This window comes from Mugil cephalus, chromosome 16 (genome assembly GCF_022458985.1).
Source record: "Mugil cephalus isolate CIBA_MC_2020 chromosome 16, CIBA_Mcephalus_1.1, whole genome shotgun sequence".
In the NCBI taxonomy this organism is placed as follows: domain Eukaryota; kingdom Metazoa; phylum Chordata; class Actinopteri; order Mugiliformes; family Mugilidae; genus Mugil; species Mugil cephalus.
Window position 1 is genome coordinate 2,350,963 of NC_061785.1, and position 21,951 is coordinate 2,372,913.

At 39.8% G+C, this 21,951-nt stretch overlaps 2 protein-coding genes and 1 non-coding gene across 3 annotated transcripts; all 3 read right to left on the reverse strand.

Annotated features, from left to right (window-relative positions):
* Positions 1 to 210: 210 nt before the first annotated feature.
* On the reverse strand, positions 211 to 11,745 carry fads6 (fatty acid desaturase 6). The gene is made up of 6 exons (XM_047610125.1): positions 11,178 to 11,745; positions 7,837 to 8,003; positions 6,503 to 6,683; positions 4,409 to 4,596; positions 1,571 to 1,750; positions 211 to 880 (listed from the first exon to the last, which is right to left on the reverse strand). The coding sequence occupies exons 1-6, from the start codon at positions 11,389 to 11,391 to the stop codon at positions 731 to 733; spliced, it is 1,080 nt and encodes a 359-aa protein (XP_047466081.1). The 5' UTR covers positions 11,392 to 11,745; the 3' UTR covers positions 211 to 730.
* Positions 5,409 to 5,481, reverse strand: trnar-acg. Its single transcript has one exon. It is a non-coding gene; the product is annotated as a tRNA-Arg (tRNA).
* Positions 11,746 to 14,568: 2,823 nt separating the features above from the next.
* ush1gb (Usher syndrome 1Gb (autosomal recessive)) lies at positions 14,569 to 20,850 on the reverse strand. The gene is made up of 3 exons (XM_047610124.1): positions 20,276 to 20,850; positions 16,629 to 17,076; positions 14,569 to 15,605 (listed from the first exon to the last, which is right to left on the reverse strand). The coding sequence occupies exons 1-3, from the start codon at positions 20,437 to 20,439 to the stop codon at positions 14,781 to 14,783; spliced, it is 1,437 nt and encodes a 478-aa protein (XP_047466080.1). The 5' UTR covers positions 20,440 to 20,850; the 3' UTR covers positions 14,569 to 14,780.
* Positions 20,851 to 21,951: the final 1,101 nt, after the last annotated feature.

Consider the following 21,951-nt stretch of genomic DNA (forward strand, 5'->3'; position numbering starts at 1 on the left):
AAATAATTTACCAGAAACCCTATAAAATTATTATCAGTAAATATAAATCCCAAATTAGTTTAGTTTAGTTCCATCTGTTTGGATGTCAACTTTTTAATTTAGTGTTATTGTTTTTTTGTTTGTTTGTTTGTTTGTTTTTAATGGTTGAAAATGTTAGGATTCCTCTAGACATGTGTTTACTGGAATAAAAGACAATAAAACAACTTTTAATACATTAAAATCAAATTAACGTTTATTCTCAGAGAAAGAAAATAAAAAGATTCCACACCCACTTAAAGACACGTCCATGTCTTCGTGTCCTGCAGCTACAGAGGTAAGAAATTAATCAAAGAAACAAAAGTAACCAAAGATTTATGTGATTAAATAGAATAAAAAATAAAATACAATAAATTAAATCTATTTCTCTAGCAGAGCTCCCTTTAGTATTTATGCTGTTTTTATTTCTTATTGTCTGGTCTCAGTATTTTTTATGCTGCTACTAAGAAGAGAGTCACTCACTGGACCCAAAATCTGAATAAAAATAAAATACATTTATAAAATACTGCCTTCAGCTTGTTTATCATTATTATTGTGTTAAATGGGACCAATCACGTCCTGGTGTTTGTGCTGAACCATCTGTTAGTGTTGGATATTTATCAAAGTTCGTGTCAGCTGATGATATTAATTATTGATTCAAAGTCCGGTGGACGGAGGTTTTGGTCTAAACAGTTTTTCTCTTGCCCCCCCTCCATCACTGAATCCCCACCAGGTCTGTGATGGGAGGAGCAAACACCATCAGTTCCTGGTATTTGTGGAAGAAGAGCTGGAGGCGGGACAGGTAGCCGTCCTCCTGGTAGGGAAGCTGCTTTTCACTCAGATACTTGGACACGATGGGCTTCACCTGCACAGCAGGAAAAAATAAAAATAAATATAAACTAGTTTGAATTAGTTTCTCACAGTTTTAAACGTCTGTCGCTCAGGAATGAACAATAATACGAGAGATAACAACATCTTCCTGGATGCTAGTTGTTAGCATAACAATGCTAGATGTTGTAAGAATGCTAGAACTTAGTCTAGTTTGATGGCATCAGGATGCAAGTGACTAGCCTGGAAATGCTAGTTGTTATAAAGATAGCGACTAGCCCCCAGGATGCTAGAATTTAGTCCACAAAGGCTAATCATTAGGATAACAATGCTAGTTGTAGTAAGAATGCTAGAATTTAGTCTAGTTGTTAGCAGCAGGATGCTAGTTACTAGCCCAAGAATGTTAGTTGTTGTAAGATTGCTAGAATTTAGTCTAGCGATGTTAAAGGTTAGCATATGGATGCTAACCACTGCATTTAGTTTTTATAGGGATGCTAGGGACTAGCTTAAGGATGCTAGCATTTTCAAGGATTTCAAAGACTAGCTAGACTAAGCTAGAGCTAGTCTAGGGATGGTAGCTGTTAGCCATGTTAGTCAAATATCCAGTGGTCCTTCTGTGGTTTCTAGACACAGACGGTTGCCTAGCAGCATGTTGATGGTTGCCTAGCAGCAGCGTTCTCACAGCTTATGGCTCACGTTGATGCGTTTTGAGGCGACGTCGTCGTACCTTCAGACACATGTTGTCCGACAGGAAGGGGAAGAGGTGGTGCTCCACGTGGCAGTTGATCAGAGAGTGTCCGAACATCCAGTCCAGCAGAGGGTTCCGGGGCAGGTTCAGGACGCCGTGGGTCATCTGGTAAATCCTCTTGGGTCGATGAGTTGGTGAAAACATTGGAAGACCAATGTGCTGCAATTGGAGACAGAATGAAAACAGTAACTCAGAAATAAATGAAGATTAAACCGTTTTGCCTCTCAGTCCCTGAACTTTCACTGATAAACATTTGTTTTTGTCGTCTGGCTGCACAGAGTTACTTTTTCCCGAGGAAGTAAATTTAAAATGACCCATAATTTCTTGACTTTTAATAAAACAGAACTGCAATTCAACATTTGAAGCTTTTTTCATTCAGCCAATCAGAGAAGATCAAGGAAACAAGAATGCCAGGTTGTTTTAACATAGACGGGGTCTATGTCCATTATTGATCAGACGGGGTTGACTCTGAAGCACCAAAGGACGGTTGTTGTGTAAAGTGGAATTTGTTAATACCCCTGAAATGCATTCTGGGATATCTGGCTGTACAAGGTCCATACAATGTATGCATTGATAAAAACATGCAGGGTAAGGACTTGGACTCTGATGGTTCTTTGAAGTGGATCAAGACATGGACAAGAACAGATAAGAATTAACGTGTCTTTGTCTGACGCATGGGTTTGATTCCCTTAATCCCATCACAAATGTGAAGCTGTGATCTAAAGCCTGAAAGAAGACCCTGGTCTCTTGCTGGAGTATGTCCCGCTGACATGGAGGGGGTGGAGCTTATGACCTATACTGCAGCCAACCACCAGGGGGAGCTCTGCTAGCTTAGGCGTCACTTTAGAGGAGCTTTATATAAAGTCTACAGTTTCAACAAAATCAGTTCCAGAGTTCCCATGAGTCAGGACTCCAGCCAACAACAACTCCAGAATAATTGGGTCGACAGGTTTTCGGTTCGACCCCCTCCCAGTGAGAACAAACACCCCTCCACCAAAACCCCGCCCTCCCTCCGTTAGATCCAGAGTTCACCCCCTCAACCTGTGTTTCCTAATCCACCTTCACACACTTTGATGAGAACAATACACAATGAGCTGCAGGACTCAGGCTCCATCTGGGATATTCATGCATGAATTGTTCCTTGTTATGTCTCATCTATGGGAACACAATGCTGCATTCAACAGCCTCACAACACTCTGTCACAAGGAAAATCTAACAAATATACAGCAACACTGATCAAAATCAAAGAAATACAAATCAAAGAATACTGTACTTTGATCTGGGATGTTTTAAATGGTTGGGAGGATAATCTGGGACTTTATCATTAATACACAAAACTAATTTCACATCACATGCAAGTCACATGTTTCAACATATCTTTCCTCTTCTTAATCTTAATCTGAATGAACTAAACTCATTTATTAATTTGTTGTTTTTATTCCTTTGACTAGTAGTAGACAATAAAATGCTTAATTTCTCATTTTGTACCCATTTTGTAACCACTGATAGTCATTCAGTTTGTGAGATACACAAAGTTGCCCATGTGTGAACACATTACGTAAACAAATATCTGAGCGGTGGCTTTTATACTTTTTCAGATGTAGCGCTTTTGAACAGATGATCATAGCTAGAAAATATACATCAAACTGCTTCAGTATTTATATTTTATGAAACCGTACAATCGTGTGAAGGTTTTAATAATAATAAGTCAAAATATTCAGTTTGTAGTGCACACTATTAATATAGATTAAAAATGAATGAAATTTAAACATGATTAATTGTATTTCTTAGTGTGGACGTCAAAGGTTATTGTACTGTTTTGTTTTTTGTTTATTTTTTGTTCATTCATTTAAGTTTCCTTTTGTAAAATATAGAAGGATTCAAGTTAAATAACTGATGGAGAAGAGGTGAGACTAGATAAGTTTACTTCTTCTTTTTTGAATATATTCCATGTTTCATTCTTTTATTTAATTTATCTTTTTCTTTTGAATGTATTAGAAATAAATAAGCCACATAAAGGCACATAAAGAGTTTAATATTACTTACATTTTGTAAAGTATCTTGACGTAGTGGGAGTTAATAACCTGGAACCTTTTCCACCCTGATGAGCAACAACAACTCTTTATCTGAGCTCATCACAAAGCTCATTTATCCGTTGTCATCACACACTTCAACACAAACATGTCAGACTGAGAGAAATCCCTGATTTATAGAAACTAAACCAGGAACTGAGCCTCATCACACTGATTAAATCCTAGAGGAGCTCCTCTCTGATATGTAATCTTGGCTCATTTTACTGAAGAAACTAACACTTAAACCCTATTCACATGCAACTAGTTTTATCTGGGACCTCTGGTAATTTGTGATAACATTAGAGGTCGTCTGTGATCTGTGCAAATCATCCATGTCTGTAATTTGTAAAATAAAAATTCAATATTTCTGGTAACACAGAGGTCCTGAGATAAAACTAATCTAGTGTAAATCAGCATCTCTTTGTTGCTGTTTTTTTTTTTTTAATATAAATTAGAATTTGTAAAGTAATTAAAGCTGTCAGAAAGTGTAGATTGTTCTCTGATCTGCAGCAGAGACGTAACTATGGATATTTGAAATTAGAGTAAAAGAAATGTAGTTTGTTTATCCACATGAAACTCAGACGTAGAAGGTAATATCTGATCGCACTTGTGTGAAACTCTGCTGATGTTTTAAGTCATTTTCATGCAGAGAAGGACACAAAAACCTTAAAGCGGTGCTGCCTTTTGGTTTTATGTGACAATAAATAACATATCTAAGAAAATAATCACACTTCTTTGTTCTCACCTGGAAGATGTTGACGTGGATGTAGGGCACAGAAAACATGGCCCTGCACACCAGCATACAGATCAAGGCGCTGCAGGGCGACCTGAACCCGGACACGTTGATGAGCAGCCAGTACTGAGAGTAGAGGCCCAGCGTCACCATCAGGACCGTCCTCACCGCCTGGACCAAGGAGTCTCCTCTGAGCTGGGCTGAAATCAGAAACCATCACAGGTATGAGAATAAACTCACACCACGGTGGCAGAAATGAGGTGAAGTCGAGACTGGAAGAGGATCAGAGGGTCAGAAAAGATTCTCGACTCTGTGCTGATTGTCACATTTAATGTTGAAATACCCTGGATTTACCTGAGCTACATAGTCCAGAGCCTCCTGGTGGATAATTAGTTCATGCATGATTAACTTTCAGCTGCTATTCAACAAGTTGTTTAATGTGGAATTGGTGCAATGAGGAGCTACTCATTTCATGTGGCAAGACACTTCCCGTGGTGGAAAAGATGTTTGAGAAGGGTCAAATCATTGGCTGCATCAAGCAGAGGAAACATCTAGAAACTACTAAAAGTGGTTTAAGAACTTTATTAAAAACTGGAAGGATAGTGGAGAACCATGGTCTACCAGGAAGAAATAAATCCTGATTGATGGTGATGGAAGAAAAGCAGCAGTAGAACTCAGGGCTGTGTTTAATAGTGGAAGGAAGAGCATTTCACACCATGGACAATGTGAAGGGAACTCAACTCAGGTCATGTGGTCTGATGAGTCCAGAGTGATGGGGCATCAGGGGAAGAAGAGAGCTTTTTTGTTTTTAAGCTAACCGTTTGTAGCAAATTATTTTTGAGCTGTTTGTATAGCCGTTTGTTTTAGCTAACTTTTATTAGCAAATTGTTTTTAAGCTGTTTTCTACCTAGCCATTTTTATTCATTTAAACATTTTAACTTTTTTTTTTTAGCTATCTGGGGTTTCAGCTCTTTATTAGCTAGGTGTAAGCTGTAAAATTGCTGAAAGGATGCGAGCCAGCCAGGAGTCGAACCTAGAATCTTCTGATCCGTGGTCAGACGCGTTATCCATTGCGCCACTGGCCCATGCCTCATGGCACCTAGCCATTTTTTTCCTAACCATTTACTTAGCTAGTTGTTTGAGCTGTTTTGTACCTAACCGTTTTTAGTTAACTGTTTTAGTTAGCCACTTTAAGCTAACCGTTTTTTTTAAGCTAACTGTTTTAGCTAAGGGTTGTTTAACTATTTTTAGCTAACTGTTGCTAAAGTGCTATCATCTGGGGTTGTCTTTTTTCGCCAACTGGTTTTTTTTTTTTTGGCTAAGTGTTTATTCAGCTAGTTGTTTTAGCTGATTTTTACCTAACTGTTTTAGCTGTTTTTTTTTGTTTGTTTTTGTTTTATCTAACCATTTTGAGCTAATTGATTTTTAGCTATTTTCTAGCTACCTTGGGTTTCAGCTCTTTATTTAGCTAAGTTTTTTTTTTTTAAGGTAAACGTTTTTAGCAACCCTTTGTTTGTCCCACAGTTGGAAAATTGCTGAAAAGGGGCGAGCCAGCCAGGAGTCAAACCTGAAATCCTATGTTGCGCAGTCAGACATGTTATCCATTGCGCCACTGGCCCATGCAGGCCACTGTTTACCTAGCCATTTTAAGCTAACCGTTGTTTAAGCTGACCATTTCGATGACTAGTTTGGGTTAGCTATTGCTAAATTCCTATGATGTAGGGTTGCTGCAATTGCTCAGGTTCATCAACACTGGTCTCAAATAATAAGGTCAGCTGAATACACTGAATGACCGGGTTTTTCCAACCATGTAATTTTCTTCCATGTTCCAAGATGACAACACCAGGATTAATGGGGCTCAGATAGTGAAAGAGTTTTTCAAGGAGCATGAGACCAGATCAGAGTCTAGACCTGAACCTCACAGAAAATGTTTGGGATGAGCAGGAGAAGCTTTGATTAGTGGTCAGACTCTGACATCATCAATACAAGATCTGAATTAAAAACACTGGATGGAATAAATCTGGAGACATTGTAGCAGCTTCTTATTGGATCAATGAAGTCAAAGCTGGAGGAGCTCCACCCACAGACTAATAGTGAGTCTTTTACCGAATGCAACCAGTGGTGTGATGATGGGGACGGCCAGGGGGGCGATGAACAGGTAGACAGTGCGAGGCAGGAAAGGAGCCTTCCAGATGCTGGAGTCTCCGAGGCCGATGACGTTGGTGTGAGCGTGGTGCATCTTGATGTGACCCTGGACTCCGGCTCGCGCTGAGAATGAACCACAGACCTGAGGAGGAGGACACGGAGAAAAGACAAGAAAGGTTATGATGACAAAAGGAACTGTTATATTTGTCCCCATTACAGGCACACAGAGTAGGCAACATACAACTGAGTGGAAAAGATCAGTTAAAGTAAGTAGCATTGAATAAACCAGCTGGCATACATATATATATATATATCTATATATATAACATGAATGAAAAACACACACCTGGTGATGAGTAATGCAAATGACTGAACAACATATTGAATATATATTAACAGTCCCTGTTTTTAGATTCATACTCCTTTTAATTCCTGCTGGATTCATTCATGCTGTGCTATGTCAGTATCTCTCTTCTTTGTCTCTCTTTTTTCAGATGTTTAAACCACAGAGGCAAACCTTAAAAAAAAAATGTATTAGCCACTTTTAATAAGGGGTTTTTATTTTTGTACCTACCTATTTTTGTACCTCAAGAGTTTCCTTGGTACTTTCCTTTCCTTCTTGTTAGTTTGCCACATATAAAACTGTTCATTTTAATATAAAAGCAGAATTGGAAAAAATGATATCCCAATCGCTACAAATGAGTACTGTGAATTAGCAACGTAGCATGTTACTATTGACTGTATTTTTTAAAATTTCTGTGTCATATCAAACTAGAAAGTCAATAAGCATTAATAAACAAGTTTATTAAGAACAACATTAGATGATGAGGATTTTATCCTGTTATCGGCTGTAGAATGAATCCACTGAAAAATCATGTTTTTACACCGACTGGTGTATTGACCCTTCGCTACCACTAGATGACAAACTACAGTGTCTCCTTATGAGGACAAAACTAAAATTTAACGTCACCATATGAGGACACAGGGCCTCAGGAGGAATGAGGCCTTAGTGCAGGTGTTCAGCTGTTCCTTTTTGCATTGCTCTAGGACACCAGATCAGTCGTGTCTTTAACCTTTTAGAAGAAAATGACGTATTGCATCATGCAGTATTTACTCAAATACAACTGGTGTCCAGAGCTCTGATTGGTTCAAAAAGATGCTGCTGTCCCATAAACCACTCAGAGGAATGTTAAAGGGTTAAAGAAGCTGCTACAGAACTGTTTATGATAAATAATAATGATTTTAATAATGATATTAATGATGACTCCATTATTGTTTATCTGTGCACATCTCACCTCGATGAAGAAGACGGACCAGAACTTCCCCCAGGCCTGAGACTCGGTCAGAGCCCCGTGACTGGCCAGGTGCGTCCCTTTGAAGGTGATGACGCCGTGGGCCATTCCCATGAGGAGCCCCCCCGCTGAAAACCACAGGAGCTGAGAGGAGCCGAGCAGCAGGAAGGCTGCAAGACAAAACATGAAAACCAGATAAGAGCTGCATCAACGGACTTCAGATATTTAATTTATCTTTGACCTCGTACGGTCCAACAGGAACCCTCCACAGGCCCGATATCACTGAAGGTCAGGAGTACGAATAAATAACAATGAATACCCTGCCTAGCATTTTAGCTTATTGTTTTGGTTTTAAAGCTCACAGCAGAGGATGAATGATTAGCAGGAATGCTGCTTCCTGACACTTCTAGACTGTGAAACTGAGGCAACAGTTTGAAAACGCTTTAAAGTTACTTAATTTAAAAGTATTTTTTGAGACAAAATTCAAAAATTTCTCAAATACATTAAAAGCTTCCATAGAGGAGGCTGGTGGTTCGTCACTAAGCACAAAATTAATTTATTTATTATGAGACAAATTATGAATCGGTGAAAATAACTAAACTAAGGCTTTTCTTTTAACACTTAGCTCAATATAGCTACCAAATACAACAATAAATACAGAAAGATAGTGTTTCTTTAAGTTCACTGCCCTCTAGTGGCTGCAACAAAGAAGAAGGAAGTCATTTGATCGTTGTTGTGACTGTCAGAGCAGATAAATGGGTCAGTAAAACATCGATTTGTTTGCACTCCATGACTTCAACCACCTGTAGATTAACGTTATCTATACAGCCCCTTTTATGTCTTGAATGGCTCCACAGACTGAAAATACACTGACTAATGCAACAGTAAGAGATAAGCAGAGGGTTAGAGAGAAGGTTTGACTAAATAAACACAGCGTTAGTCTGGAAACGGAGGGAAATATGTACGTTTTTATGACTGAAGTGGACTAATGGACCCACAGTACTAGGTCATTGACTGAACCTCTAATCTGAGTCACCAGGAGGATCAGATTAAAGGAAACTCCATCCGTCCCTGGAGGCGAAAGAGCTGCTTGTATCTGACACCATTTCATCACACGTTAACCCTTTGCTTTTATTTACCTTTTTTTTTTTTTTTTAATACTTATTTAGTAGTTAAAATCCTCATTTTATTTTATCAGTTAGTCCAAAACCTTAACAGAAACAATATCTACGATGTTTGAATGTCACAGACATACTCTAATTTACCGTCCACCCCTAACAGCAGAGTTTACTGATGGTCATATGATAAAACTCTCTCTTGATACGATGCACCTCGTATTTCAAAGCAACCTATTTTAAGGTGTTAAGTCACAAGCTCAAAAACTCTGACACCTCTTAAGCTGCAACTAAATTCAGGTCAGAAACAAATATTTCTAACCCTATCACATCCTCTTAAAGACGTCCTACGATGCATTTTTTTCTTCTTCTTTTAAGGGAAACAAGGCTGCTGCAGAACTAAACCACGTCAACTACAGCCAACATCTTCAAGTTTGTCTAAAAGCAACGAACAACAATAGATAGTGGCCCTAGTTCCTAAGTGAGGTCAGTCAGTAGCCGGTGACCAGTGACCCATAATAAAACAGGACACCATGAATCAACAGCGAGCAGCTCGGTTTTCTGGAAACGCAAGAAAATAAAAGACGATAAGAGTTGAAAATATTTGATCAAATTGTAAGTGATTAACTAATGATTTGTGTAAAAAAAATATTATTATGCATATTCCTTTGACTTTTATTTTGACTTTTATAAGGGATAAACTTTAAAGACCAACCTATATAGACCAAGTGATTATTTAGTTGATTAATCCACAGGTCTATTTTTGTCCAGTAAAGAGTCCAAAACCCAGAGAAAAACAACAAATATTTGACTTTTCTTTCTTAGACTATATTATTAATTAGATTTACTTCACATTTAAAGTAATTTTCATTTGTTTAATCAAATGATAAATGTGCCTTTTGGTCCAATGGAGAAATATTTTTTTTGATTTGCTGCCGTAATTAATAAGTTGGTGAAGATGGTGTTAACATGACTAGTGTCTAAAAGACTGTAAAATGTTAAAGGTAAGTGGCTCTTCTGTATGAAAGTCATATAAAACAGAATCATCAGCATAATGAGAGACATTAAGAGAGAATAAATGTCAGATCAACTTCCCTCATCTACAATTCTTTTGTGATGGAAAGTTGTTCCGTCACTGAAAAAACAAAAACAACAACTAAAAAGGAAAACTGCAAATTTTCTGTTGAATAAATTGTAAACTAGAAACAGAGACTAAACTTCTGTTTCTTTCTGGGATATTTTATTCTATTTTCTTCATTTTAGTAACTGGTATAATTTTATTTATTTTATTCATTTTTGGTATTTGGTATTTGTCTCGAGGGTTATGCGTGTAACTTGTTTTTAATTAATTGTATTTATTTATCTTTCTGTCGCTAGTTATCTACGTCTACTGTTGTTGCATCTAAACTACAAGAAGAAACTCAAAGGTTTCTATTTGATTCCTAAAGAAAAGACTGTAAAATATTAAAAATAAGTGGCTCTTCTGTGTGAAGTCATATAAAACAGTATCATCAGCATAATGAGAGACATTAAGGGAGAATAAATGACATCAGAGCAACTTCCTTCACCTACAATTCTTTTGTGAGGCAGAGTTATTATGTTATTAAAAAACAACAACAATAACCAACTAAAAATAAACAAACATAAAAAAAAAAAAAAAAACCACCAAAAAATACCAGAACGAGGTGCAAAACAGCAAATACTCAGTTAAATAAATTAGTAACCGGAAACTGAGAGACTAAACTTCTCTTTCATTCTGGGGATTTTATTTCTTTTTTATTAATTTTAGCTTCTGCATTTGTCTCAAGGGTTGGGCTTATAACTAGTTTCTGACTTATTTTTTTCTGATTCTTAAAGGAAAAACTGTAAAATATTAAAACTGAAACATCTCTAAGAAAGTCATATGAAACAGTATCATCAACATAACGAGAAAAATTAAGAGAGAATAAATTAAGTCAGAGCAACTTCCTTCACCTACCATTCTTTTGTGATGGAAAGTTGTTCTGTCATTAAAGAAGAACAGCAACAAATAAGTAAAAAGAAACAAAGATTAACAACAAAAACATCAAAAAATACCAGAAAGATGCAAAATTTACAGCAAATTTTCATAAATTGGCGACTGATTTAATTTTCTAACTTAAAGGTGCATCGTTTGTAGACATCCATAGTTTGTCCTGAACATGACACATTTACTCATTAACCATTAGTTGAAGTCAGTGTGTCTCCTACCTGGTGTCAGACTGAGGAACGCTGCAGCCAGGATACTACAGTCCACCCCCCTCCTCTCCCACCAGCTGCTTTCTTTCACCGTTTTCTGCACCAGCTTCGTCAGCTCCATCATCAGCGACTCCTTCCCAGCCTCCCCCCCCTCTGCCCCGCTGTTCTTCACCCCCGACTCCCCTGTCCTCCTCCTCTCAAACATCCTCCCGTCTTCAGTCTGCATGCTTTCCACCGGCTCAGATTAAAGTAGCAGCTTGTCCTAAACGCTGCAGCCTGAGCTCAGAGTCCACGGGTCAAAGTTACCAAAGTCCTTACAGCTCAGAAACATATTGTCAGAGAAGTCCGGCCCCCTTTTCCTGCTGCTTGAACAGCCTTGTGGACCCTCCTCTCCTACTTCCTCCTCATCTCTCTGTCTTCTTTCACCTCCTCCTCCTCGGTCAGCTGACTCCTCCTGCAGCCCAGCAGTGGTGGAATTTATTGACCCGACGAGTGTATGGATCCGAAGAATCCTCCTTAAACACACAACAGCTAAAGTACTGCAGTGAGCTCAGAGTCTCCCTCCTCGCCCCACTGGTGCCTCATCTATTCTGCATGAGCCCCCCCACCCCTCCCCCCTCCCACTCTGCTTCTCTTCATTGTGTCAGATCCTCTCCCCCCTTCTCCTCCCATCTCAGTAACCTTGGCAAACGTCCTGGGAAAGGAGAGTCAGGAGTGGACGGCTGATTAACGGCGGCTGGTGTGTGTGTGGAGTTGAGTTTATTTGCAGGTTTATTTGTAGGGTAGTATAAATATGTGACATGTATCTGGTGTCAGGGCTGCTTTTGTTCTGGAGAGAAGCCAGTGGTCGGGGCTGGACGCCATCCCAACTGCAGTGTCTTTTAAGAGAGTTGTTTAACTCTGCAGACACCAGCGAAGAAGAGATCTCAAGAGAGCTCTGCTCACTTCCCAACTCTGAGTGACACAAAACTGCCAAGAGACAAAGAGAATACAAACAAGATTCAATATAAACCAAGAAAATACACATAAAACAGCCACAAAGGATGCAAAATGTCCTTAAAGAGACACAAAGTGGCTACAAAGAGATGCTAAGCGACTACAAAGATGCAACAGATAGACAAAATGACCACAAAGACACAAGACAAGCACAAAGAAAAAAACTTAATGTCACATACAATGGCCTAAAACACAAAGAGACAGAAAGCAACTACAAATACATGCTCAGCAAATACAAAGATGCAAAACCTAAACAGACACACAAAACGACTACAAAGAGACTCAAAAGGAGCAGAAAAGGCATGAAATTACCTCAAAGTGAAACAAAACTACTAGGAGACAAAGAGAATATGACCAAGATTCAATATAAACCAAGGAAATACACATAAAACAACCACAAAGAGACACAAAGTATCAACAAAGAGATGCCAGGCAACTACAAAGATGAGCAAAGGCCCGACAGACACACAAAACTACCACAAATTGACATAAAATGACCTCAAAGTGAAGCAAATCTACAAAGACACAAAGAAAATATGCCTAAGATTTAAAAAACAAAATACCAAGAAAACACACATAAAACAACCACAAAGGACGGAAAACTTCCACAAAGAAATGCAAAGAGACCGAAAGTGGCTACGAAGAGATGCTAAGAAACTACAAAGAAGCAAAACCTCAAATTGCCTGAGAAAACAATGGCAAGAGACACAAAACAAGCAGAAAGAGATTTAATGGCCTCAAACTGAAGCAATACTACAAAGAGACAAAGAGAACGAAATGCCAAACAACCACAAAGGCACATAAAATAGATGCACAAGTGCTGCAAAGAGGCACAAAAATATAAAGAAAGAGAAACAACACGGCCGCAAAGATTCAAATCAACACAGTCACAAAACTAACAGAACAAATGGCCTCATAACAACAAATAACTAGGAAAAACTAAACAATGAACAACAGTAAGAGGCATAAAGCTGCTACGAAATATAGAAACTATAAAGAGTCACAATAGGACCCACAAAGAGATGACAAACTGACAAACAATTACGACTAAGAGACAAAAACAGCAACAAATCTGCCACTAAGAGACACCAACTAACAAAAACCCATAAGTCTGAATAAATTCACACGATTCACATAGTTTTCTTTTTTATTTTAATAAAACATAGTTACATTTGTGGGGACATCTTCACATGTTCAATACAAAAACAAAAACAAAAAAACAAGAACAACACAGATTTCTATGCCGACATAAAAACATCCATTCATGCTTCAGTCACACTCTGGAGTCCAGTCGAGACCTTCACTGAAACCAAATATGCGGCGCTGCAACCCGAGATAGACGCGTTATCTAGCGCACACTCACATAACCTCCCTGTGACACCCCCTTTGTTTTTTAATGTTGCGACAGTGTTTGCAGACCTACAGTCAGTGTGCGACTGTTTACATTCGTCTCAGACATGTAGTCGAGCCACTAGGGTGTAGGAGCCACGTAGGGAAACTAATTCACTAATACATGAGTCATTCATTGATGCAGGAGCCAAAGACAAACAGCGACAGGCACATTTGACTGGAGGCAAATTAACTTATGAAAAGCTTCCTCCATAAAATTCACTTCATATCAGATCCTTTGACTTTAGACGCGTCACATGGGACTAGAAACAGTTGGATTATCCTGCAATTAAACTGAAACAGAACAACGTGTACTGCCACTATTCCACCTTATCTCCACTTTTGATGTTGTTTTATGAAGTATCCAAGAGATGGAGCTGTTCAGCCAGTTTAAAAATGCTCTTTAGTGTAGTGGATGGGTTAGGGGTTAGGGTTAGGGTTAGTGGTTAGTCTTTAACATCCTCTCTCCTTGATGTAGGCCGCCCCTTCAACATTTTTCAGGCTTAGGACCCCAAACCGATGGAGAGATTAAGTAAGGACCCCTGCCTACTATATGTGTACTAGATTAAGCTCACCTCATCTCATCTTCCGTACCCCTTAAACCTACACTAGGGTCGCGGGGGTTGCCGGAGCCTATGCCAGCTAGCATCGGGTGAGAGGCAGGGTACATCCTGGCCAAGTCGCCAGCCTATCACAGGGCTAACCTAGATTAAGCTATTTATTATATTTCGCATTCAATATTAAGCTATTCAGATAATGCACAGGTTCAAATTTCCAACATGTGTAACAGTATGGTGGCCGTGCAACTGCCATAAACATAAATATCTCTACTTTTAAACATAAAGTAGTTAAATGTTATAGGGAGAGTGAATCTTGTGTAATATGTGGCCTCGTGATTGGATCACCAGCGATAAGGGCGTGGCCTACTGTGTATAGGTCTAGTGTGGCGCTTTGTGTGAATGATGTGTTGACTGAAAGATAATGTTTTCTGCCTCCATTCATCCATTTACTAAAAATATGTCCGATTCATGTTAATGTGCATTTAAACTAATTTCAAGTTTGGAGAAAAAGAAAAAGTCTAATCAACCGATATTTGCGCCCCCTGTTGAAGGCCTATGATGTAGGGTTAACATGGTCAGTCAGTTCTCGTTTCCCCCCAGTAAATATCACCTAAAGGCCATGCTAATGCAGGCAAAAACTAAATATGACAAAATGAGGACATGCTAGGTCTCAGAGCTCAGTGTCTTCGATGGCCTCGGGTTCATCCAGAGTGTCCAGGCGTCTCTTGCAGGCGTCCAGCAGCTTTTTCCTGGGTCCTAAAGGGATGTGGATGCTGGAAAGGTCCTTATCTGAACAAAGCAACAAAGCCTCCAGGTCGATCTTCTCCCTCCTGAAGATGGCGATAAACTCACTGAGGCTCTGAGAGGCCAGAAACGTCTCCAGAGGACTGTTCTCTGGCTCCAAGTCTGCGTCCAGCTCCACGTCGGCCTCCTCCCAAGGCAGCTCCTGCAGGTTCCTCTCTTGTAGACTCAAGGCGCTGCCGATGCTGTCCTCGTCGAAGCTGGACAGCCGCTGAGGGAGGTGTCCACGCAGTCGGACGTTAGGCGCCCGGCCGATGGGTTCGCTCCCCACGACGCTCCCTTCGTCCCGAGCCCCGATCCCAAACAGGCCGCCGCTCATATAGTTCCTCCTGAACACCATGGTGCCGAGGCCCGGCCGGGTGAAAAGGGAGTCGCGTCCGGAGTCGGCGCTGATCTCGGAGTAGGCGGCCTCGTGGAGACCCGGGTCGCTCATGGCACGGGAGATGTTGTCGGCGTCGTCGTCGTCATGGTCACGGGGGAACATGTCTCGGATGTTGAGGCGCGACCGCTCCCTGGGGTTGGCGTAGGTGCCCTGTTTCAGGAACATGACGTCGTTCCCGAGCTGCAGACCAGACAGTGAGCGCACGCTTTTCCTCCCGTCCTCATAGATCTTGAACGTTCCGTCAACCTGCTTCTTCTTCTCAAGCTTCTTCTGTATCTTGGCCTTACCCTTGCTTGTCGAATGCAGAGTGGCCTGAAAAGAAAAAACATGTTTAGAAACAAAGAGTCACACAAGATAAATCTTGTCTGTGAAGGTTCTCAGTCATCCAGGTCACGGTAATCCAAATTATTACTATTATTATTTCAGAAACAAGACAAGCAAGTTTCCTATTTAAACTTCAACTTCCCTCCAGTCTCTCAGAACCGAAGAAGAAACATCTTCAAGAAATTCTACAAGTCCTGTTGCCTTCCTTCAACGCCTTTGGATAACTTTTCAAGTTTGTCTCTGGTGACCACAGTTTGTCCTTAGCGAGGTTATATATCAGCCAGCACTGTCTCAACACTACTCTGTCTCACACAGAGCGCCACACTAGCCCAGACCTGCCAATCTAAGCCTTCTGTACACAGCAGGCCCACCCCATATTGCTGCAGGGCCACACATTACAGCTGACGGACACTGCAATATTAGCAGATGAGAAGCTAACAGTGCAGTTCACTCCCACCAGCCAACTACTGAGGCCAAAATATTTTGGTGATTCACCGTTCTTCTATATTTAGTTATGTTTGAAGGTAAAGGTATGTATGTTTATGGCAGTTGCACGGTCACTCTGCTGGTGCACATGAAATTTGAACCTGCGTGTTATTTGAACAGCTTAATATTGAATGCAAAATGATAATGTATATTTATAAACAGCACTAGGCCAAGTTTAATACAGAAAGTAGGGGTTCCTACTTAATCTCTTCATCAGTTTGGGTTCATGGTCTGAAAAATGTTGAAGACGCCTGCATTAAAACATCAGAGCTGATTCAGACACTTGTCAGCATCATCACATTAGACAACATTACACTTGTTCTTCTTCATGGTTCCTAATAAATCAGTTGTGCTCAAAGTTCATGCAGAGGTGGACCTTAGTAAGTCACTGAGAGGAACAATGACCTGAAGTTACGACATATGGTTCCTCACCCCATTAAGGGTTAAACCACAGGACGTATGATATGCCACTTGTAATAAAACTCATAATAGAGGCTTAAAATGAATGAGTCAGTTCAGAAGTACCTGAGAGTATGGCATGTTGGAGGTGACGGTGTTGAACTTCCGGCTCAGCGTGCTGCTGCTGGTGTAGCTCGAAAAGCTAATAGCGTCCAGGTTGTCCAAAGCCGCTGACTCTTTCATGAACTTCCTCTCCATGCGTTCGCGGTGCTTCCTCTGGAGCTTCGCGCAATCCTTGATGCGACGCTCCGCCGCCCGAAACGCCCGGTCCTTGAGTTTGCTCACCAGCTTCGGGTTGAGGGTGATCTGCTTGGCAGCGATGGAGTCCAGGTAGCGAACGCAGTCCATGTGGCCCTTGGTGGCGGCCATGTCCAGCGGAGTGTGGTAGTCGTTGTCCAGACACCACACGTTGGCACCGAAAGCCACCAGGAAGGACAGGCAGTTGTGGTGGCCGTTGGCAGCTGCCAGGTGAAGCGGCGTGTTGCCCCAGATGTCACATTTGTCCGGGTCACCTCTGGGGCACAGAACAGGAGACGCCATGTTGGATTTACTCGACTGGAATAAATTCCTGACTCTTTAAACTTTTTTTTTTGTTCTTTTTTTTGTCTTTATGGAGTTGTTTTATATTGTTGCTGGAAACTAATGCAACTTGTGCTCGCTTTTATGTGTTGATGGTTCGAGAAAAATAACATGTCAAATCAAACTAATTGGTCAAAATAACAAGCACTATTTCACTCATCTCCAGAAAACTGCATCTGTGGTGAAGCATGGTGGTGGCAGCATCATGCTATCGAGTTGTTTCAGACCTTCTAAACCCTGGTTGTCAGGGAAAGTCTCCCTCCTGATGTCTTTCAGGCTTAATTTAGGAAGTCTATTAACGTATATGACCTGGATTTACCTCATCTCAGGTGTATTAAAAAGGGCTTTTTATATTTACAGTCAAAGAAACCAGTGAACTCATTTATTGTCCCAAATATGATAAATCTTTTTTCTCTATGCTAAAGCTCTATGAGGTTTAGCATGCTGGACAGCGTTAAGACTTTACACTGGACAAGGTTTTGGTATTTTTGAACCTTTTCAGTCTTGTTACAGGGCACTGATATGAGTTGGAGGCTTCCACCTGCTGCTCCAGCATTTCACCAGAGCGTATCAGTGCAATATCAATAAAACACTACCCACAATGCCGTGCAACCACAACAACCACAACAACAGAAACCGTTGAGCTGTGTTTATGAGCCCCACTGCAGTAAATCCCTCCTCTTCCTGTTTTCCCTCCTCCCACGTGACCGAGCCCCTGATCAATAATTCAAGAGCTGCAGGTTAAACATGACAGAGGTGACTTTGCATTATTTATCCCGCACAACCGGAGTCCTTTTTTTCGCAGACACCCGGCGACACCGTTACCCAACACATACCACAGCGGGTTCACACCTTCATCAGCAGGACCCTGATTTAAGCTCCAGCCTGGACACACCAGACATTAGAGTCTGCGGTTCATTTCCAGGTGTTGCTTATTTTTGTTTATTTTTCGCCGTCAGCTGACAGGCTCATTAAGCAGATCATATTCCAAGGTCAAGGAATAGTTCACGGTAATAACAGGGAGGAAGAATCGCACTTAAGTAACTCAAACAGTAACTTTATCTGCAGCTCTGAGTCTGAGCTGAAGACCTGTTTACAGCTACAGCACTGGAAACATTTCTGCATGAAAATAAATCAAAACATCAGCAGATTTTCACTCTAGTCCTGAAAGTAGACAGAAAGAGGACCCGAACAAACTAATTAAACTAAAATATAATGATTTTTTTTATTTGTTAACTCAGGGAAATGAGCCAATGTTACATATCTGTGAAGTTAATATTAAGGTCAGATGTTCACAAGTGTTTCCATCAATGTAAAGAGACTCAATGACGGACCAGTGAATTCTGAATTCTACCAGTGAACATGTCAGGACATGTGTCCAGAAACTGGGTCACACAGCAAGAACAGAAGTGGTTCTACAGAAGAACGGTTAAAGAAGAACAAGACGAACGTTTAGGAACAGCCGAGTCAAAGTCCTGACTATAAAGAGACAAGAAATCACTAGAATTAGACACAGAATGATGAGAAAGAGACATAATGATGAGAAAGAGACATTAAATTACTAGAAAGAGACATATAATGACTGTAAAGAGATATAAAATAACCAAAAAGGAGACTTAACATACTGGACGGAGACATAGAATGATTAGAAATAGACACAATAATGAGAAAGAGACATTAAATTACTAGAAAATAGGCAATAAATTGGTAGAGAGAGACATAAAATGATTAGAAAGAGACATAAAATTAAGACGACGCAATGCAAAATGGAAAGAATGAGATAAATGTTTAGGAACAAGTCAAAGTCTTGACCTTAATCCAATAGAAATGTTGTAGCATCAGTTGATGAGAGGAAAGTGGTTCTGTTCTGACGAATGGCATCAAATGAATAATAAAATAATAATATAAATGTTTCACGCACTCTTGTGACATTCCCCTGATGTTTTGACTCATTTGTATGCAGAAATGTAGAAAAAAAACGTCCTTCCTGTAATATATTTACTTTTATTATTGTACAGTATAAAAACAGCAAAAACATCCCAACCTGAACAGACGCTTTCAGGCTTTTTTTTTTCTTTAGTTGTCGTTTGATTTTGCCTAATAAAAAATGTCACTTTCAAATTAAATATTTAATCAACAACACATGTGAAAAGGCTTTTCCCTCCGATCCATCACGCTGACCTTTTCCAGAGCCTGTAAACCCGTCTGACCTCGTCTTCTCCGCACGCCTCATAAACCTGGCGGCGCGCCGTAAATATCAGGCTTTAAAAACCCGCAGACACCTGCAGCCCCTCTGTTTTAGTCTGGACCAGGTCTTAGTCTGGACCAGGTCTTAGTCTGGACCAGGTCTTAGTCTGGACCAGGTCTTAGTCTGGACCAGAGCGTCCTGTCTGCACACGCTCGTCTCTGTGATGTGTGCGATCGAACATGAAGTCACCACACGTCACCTCTTTGTGTTAATCGTGTGTAAAACGTGTTCATGTGCTGGTGACCTTTCTCTCTATAACCAGGCTGTTAAATCTCCTGCAGCTCTGATCAGATTAGTGATGGAGGCTGGAGCGCATTCATTTATTCATTCATTTATTCATTAAAATATAAAAAAATGTATAAATCTATTTGTGTGCAGTGTGTGAGGGTGATTGTTTATGATGTAATATTCTTTAAAAATGAGGAACCATCTAAATCTTTTCTACAGAATCGGTGCAAAGCTGTAGTTGAAATAAAGGAGTTTTTATGTATTTATAGTTGTATAAAATCCAATGTACACATTTCTAGTAGTTGTACATTTAATTCTCATTTTATATTGGAAGATAGTTTTGGAATATTTATTCCTCTCCTGAAATTTGTCACTACAGAAACACAATGAAATATCACACGATAAGAAGGTTTATATTGATCAATTAAACTTTTGTTTACGTCCACCTCATTATTTTACCTCATTTTATTTTTAAAAATTCAAAGTTAAATTCAAAAGTATGTATAATTTGAGCCAATCGTTTTAAGCATGGTTTGTCAGAATAACTAGATTTTGATTAAATTAAAGTTAAGAATTCATTAGTTTTTATCCAAAACAAACCTTTAAACGCATGTCTAAAACCTAACTAACTAAATAAAAGTGTGTGTTGCAGACTCACCCTCTCCCCACGATGAGCCGGAGCGCCTCCAGGTTGCCGTGGTACGCGGCCCATAACGTCGGTGTCATCCCATCCTCGTCCGGGGCGTTCAGCTCCTTCCGTGTGGCCTCCTTCAGGACGTCCAGGTAGCCGTCCCGGGCCGCCCGGTGATACCGGTCGTTCATGGCGGCTCCTCGGGCTCCCTCACTCCGAGCTCGGTCCCATGGAAGTTACCGGAGGAGGGGGGGTCACAGGGTCGAGTCCCGGTCCCAGTCCCTCCAGGTCCGGACGGGCCTGCAGCGGCTCGGAGCGGCTGAGCAGCTGGTTGCTAGGAGACGAGCTGGAGGCGTGTCCGACTGACGGGGGGAAGGGGGCGGAGATGTGATGACGTCACGACACGCCCCCTCGACTCACTGAGACATGAGCAGATTTAATGCATTATTTCATGTTTTTTACTCATTTATTTTTAGATTTAAAGCTAGTTTTATATATATATTGCATTTAATACCTTTAATTTATAAAATGCTATTATTGTGACCTCTTAGTTATAAATTTGCTTCTATTTCTTGAAATATGTCTTCTTTTATTTCTCATCTTATATTTTAATTTATAATATACTGCAATTGTGACCTGTTAAGTTATTAATTTGCTTGTCTGTTTGACCTGTAGTACTTTTGTTTACTTCTGGCTGCAGGTACAACAATACATTTCACAGTGTGTTATACTATTGTACATGTGACAAATAAAATTGATCTCATCTTTTACTTTATAATGTACTATAATTGTGCCTGTTAAATGATAAATTTGTTTCTATTTCTCAAAATTTGTCTTCTTTTATTTTTTTTCCTTATTGATTTAATTGCACAACTGCTTTAAAATATTGTAAATTTGGAGGATTTAATTAAATTTTATCCAAATGTTATTTTATTTTTCTCAGTTATACATTCATATTAATACATATTTGTTTATTTTTTGTGCTAATGGCTGCAGGTATAAACATTATATCTTATCTTATGATTTTTAACACACTGATAAAAAAGTTTTGACTTAATCGACTCATAATTTAAACTTTTTATGTTTTCCTGTGAGTTTTTTAATGACATAAGTTTGGCTTTGTTTTAAGTTTTCCCCTCTTTCTTATGATATGGCCACAAAAAGCCAAAATATGATGGTTTATCTTAAGTAACTTTAGTAACATGTCATTATCCCTCTCAGAAAATCAAAATACAATGTTTTATCCCATGCTTTCTATCTTATATTCTTTACTTTATTACATTCAGATCATTTTGACGCCCTAGGTTATAGGTTTTCCTTTCTTTAAATAAATAAAAAAAAAAAAAATCAGAGGTTTTATAAATATTTCTACAAACTTTGTGCTCATTTATCTCATATTTTTGACCTTCATCTTATCATTTTGACACAGTTTTTTTGTCCTATGTGAGAGTGAAACTGAATGTGATTGCCTGGAGGCGGTTATCAGCTCGGACTGAATCACAGATTTGAGGGCGGAGCGGTGATAAGAGGGAGGTTTTCAGGTGTGGGTTAGTTCCTGGTGTAGGACGTTCATAAACTGTGACAGGTCCTGGCACAACGCCCAGCTTTAAAAAAAAAAAAAAAAAAAAACCTCTTTCAAAGTGAAACAACGTCAGCGGCTTTAATAGAAACCCAGACTGAGTGCGGTTGGCAGAGACAAATCT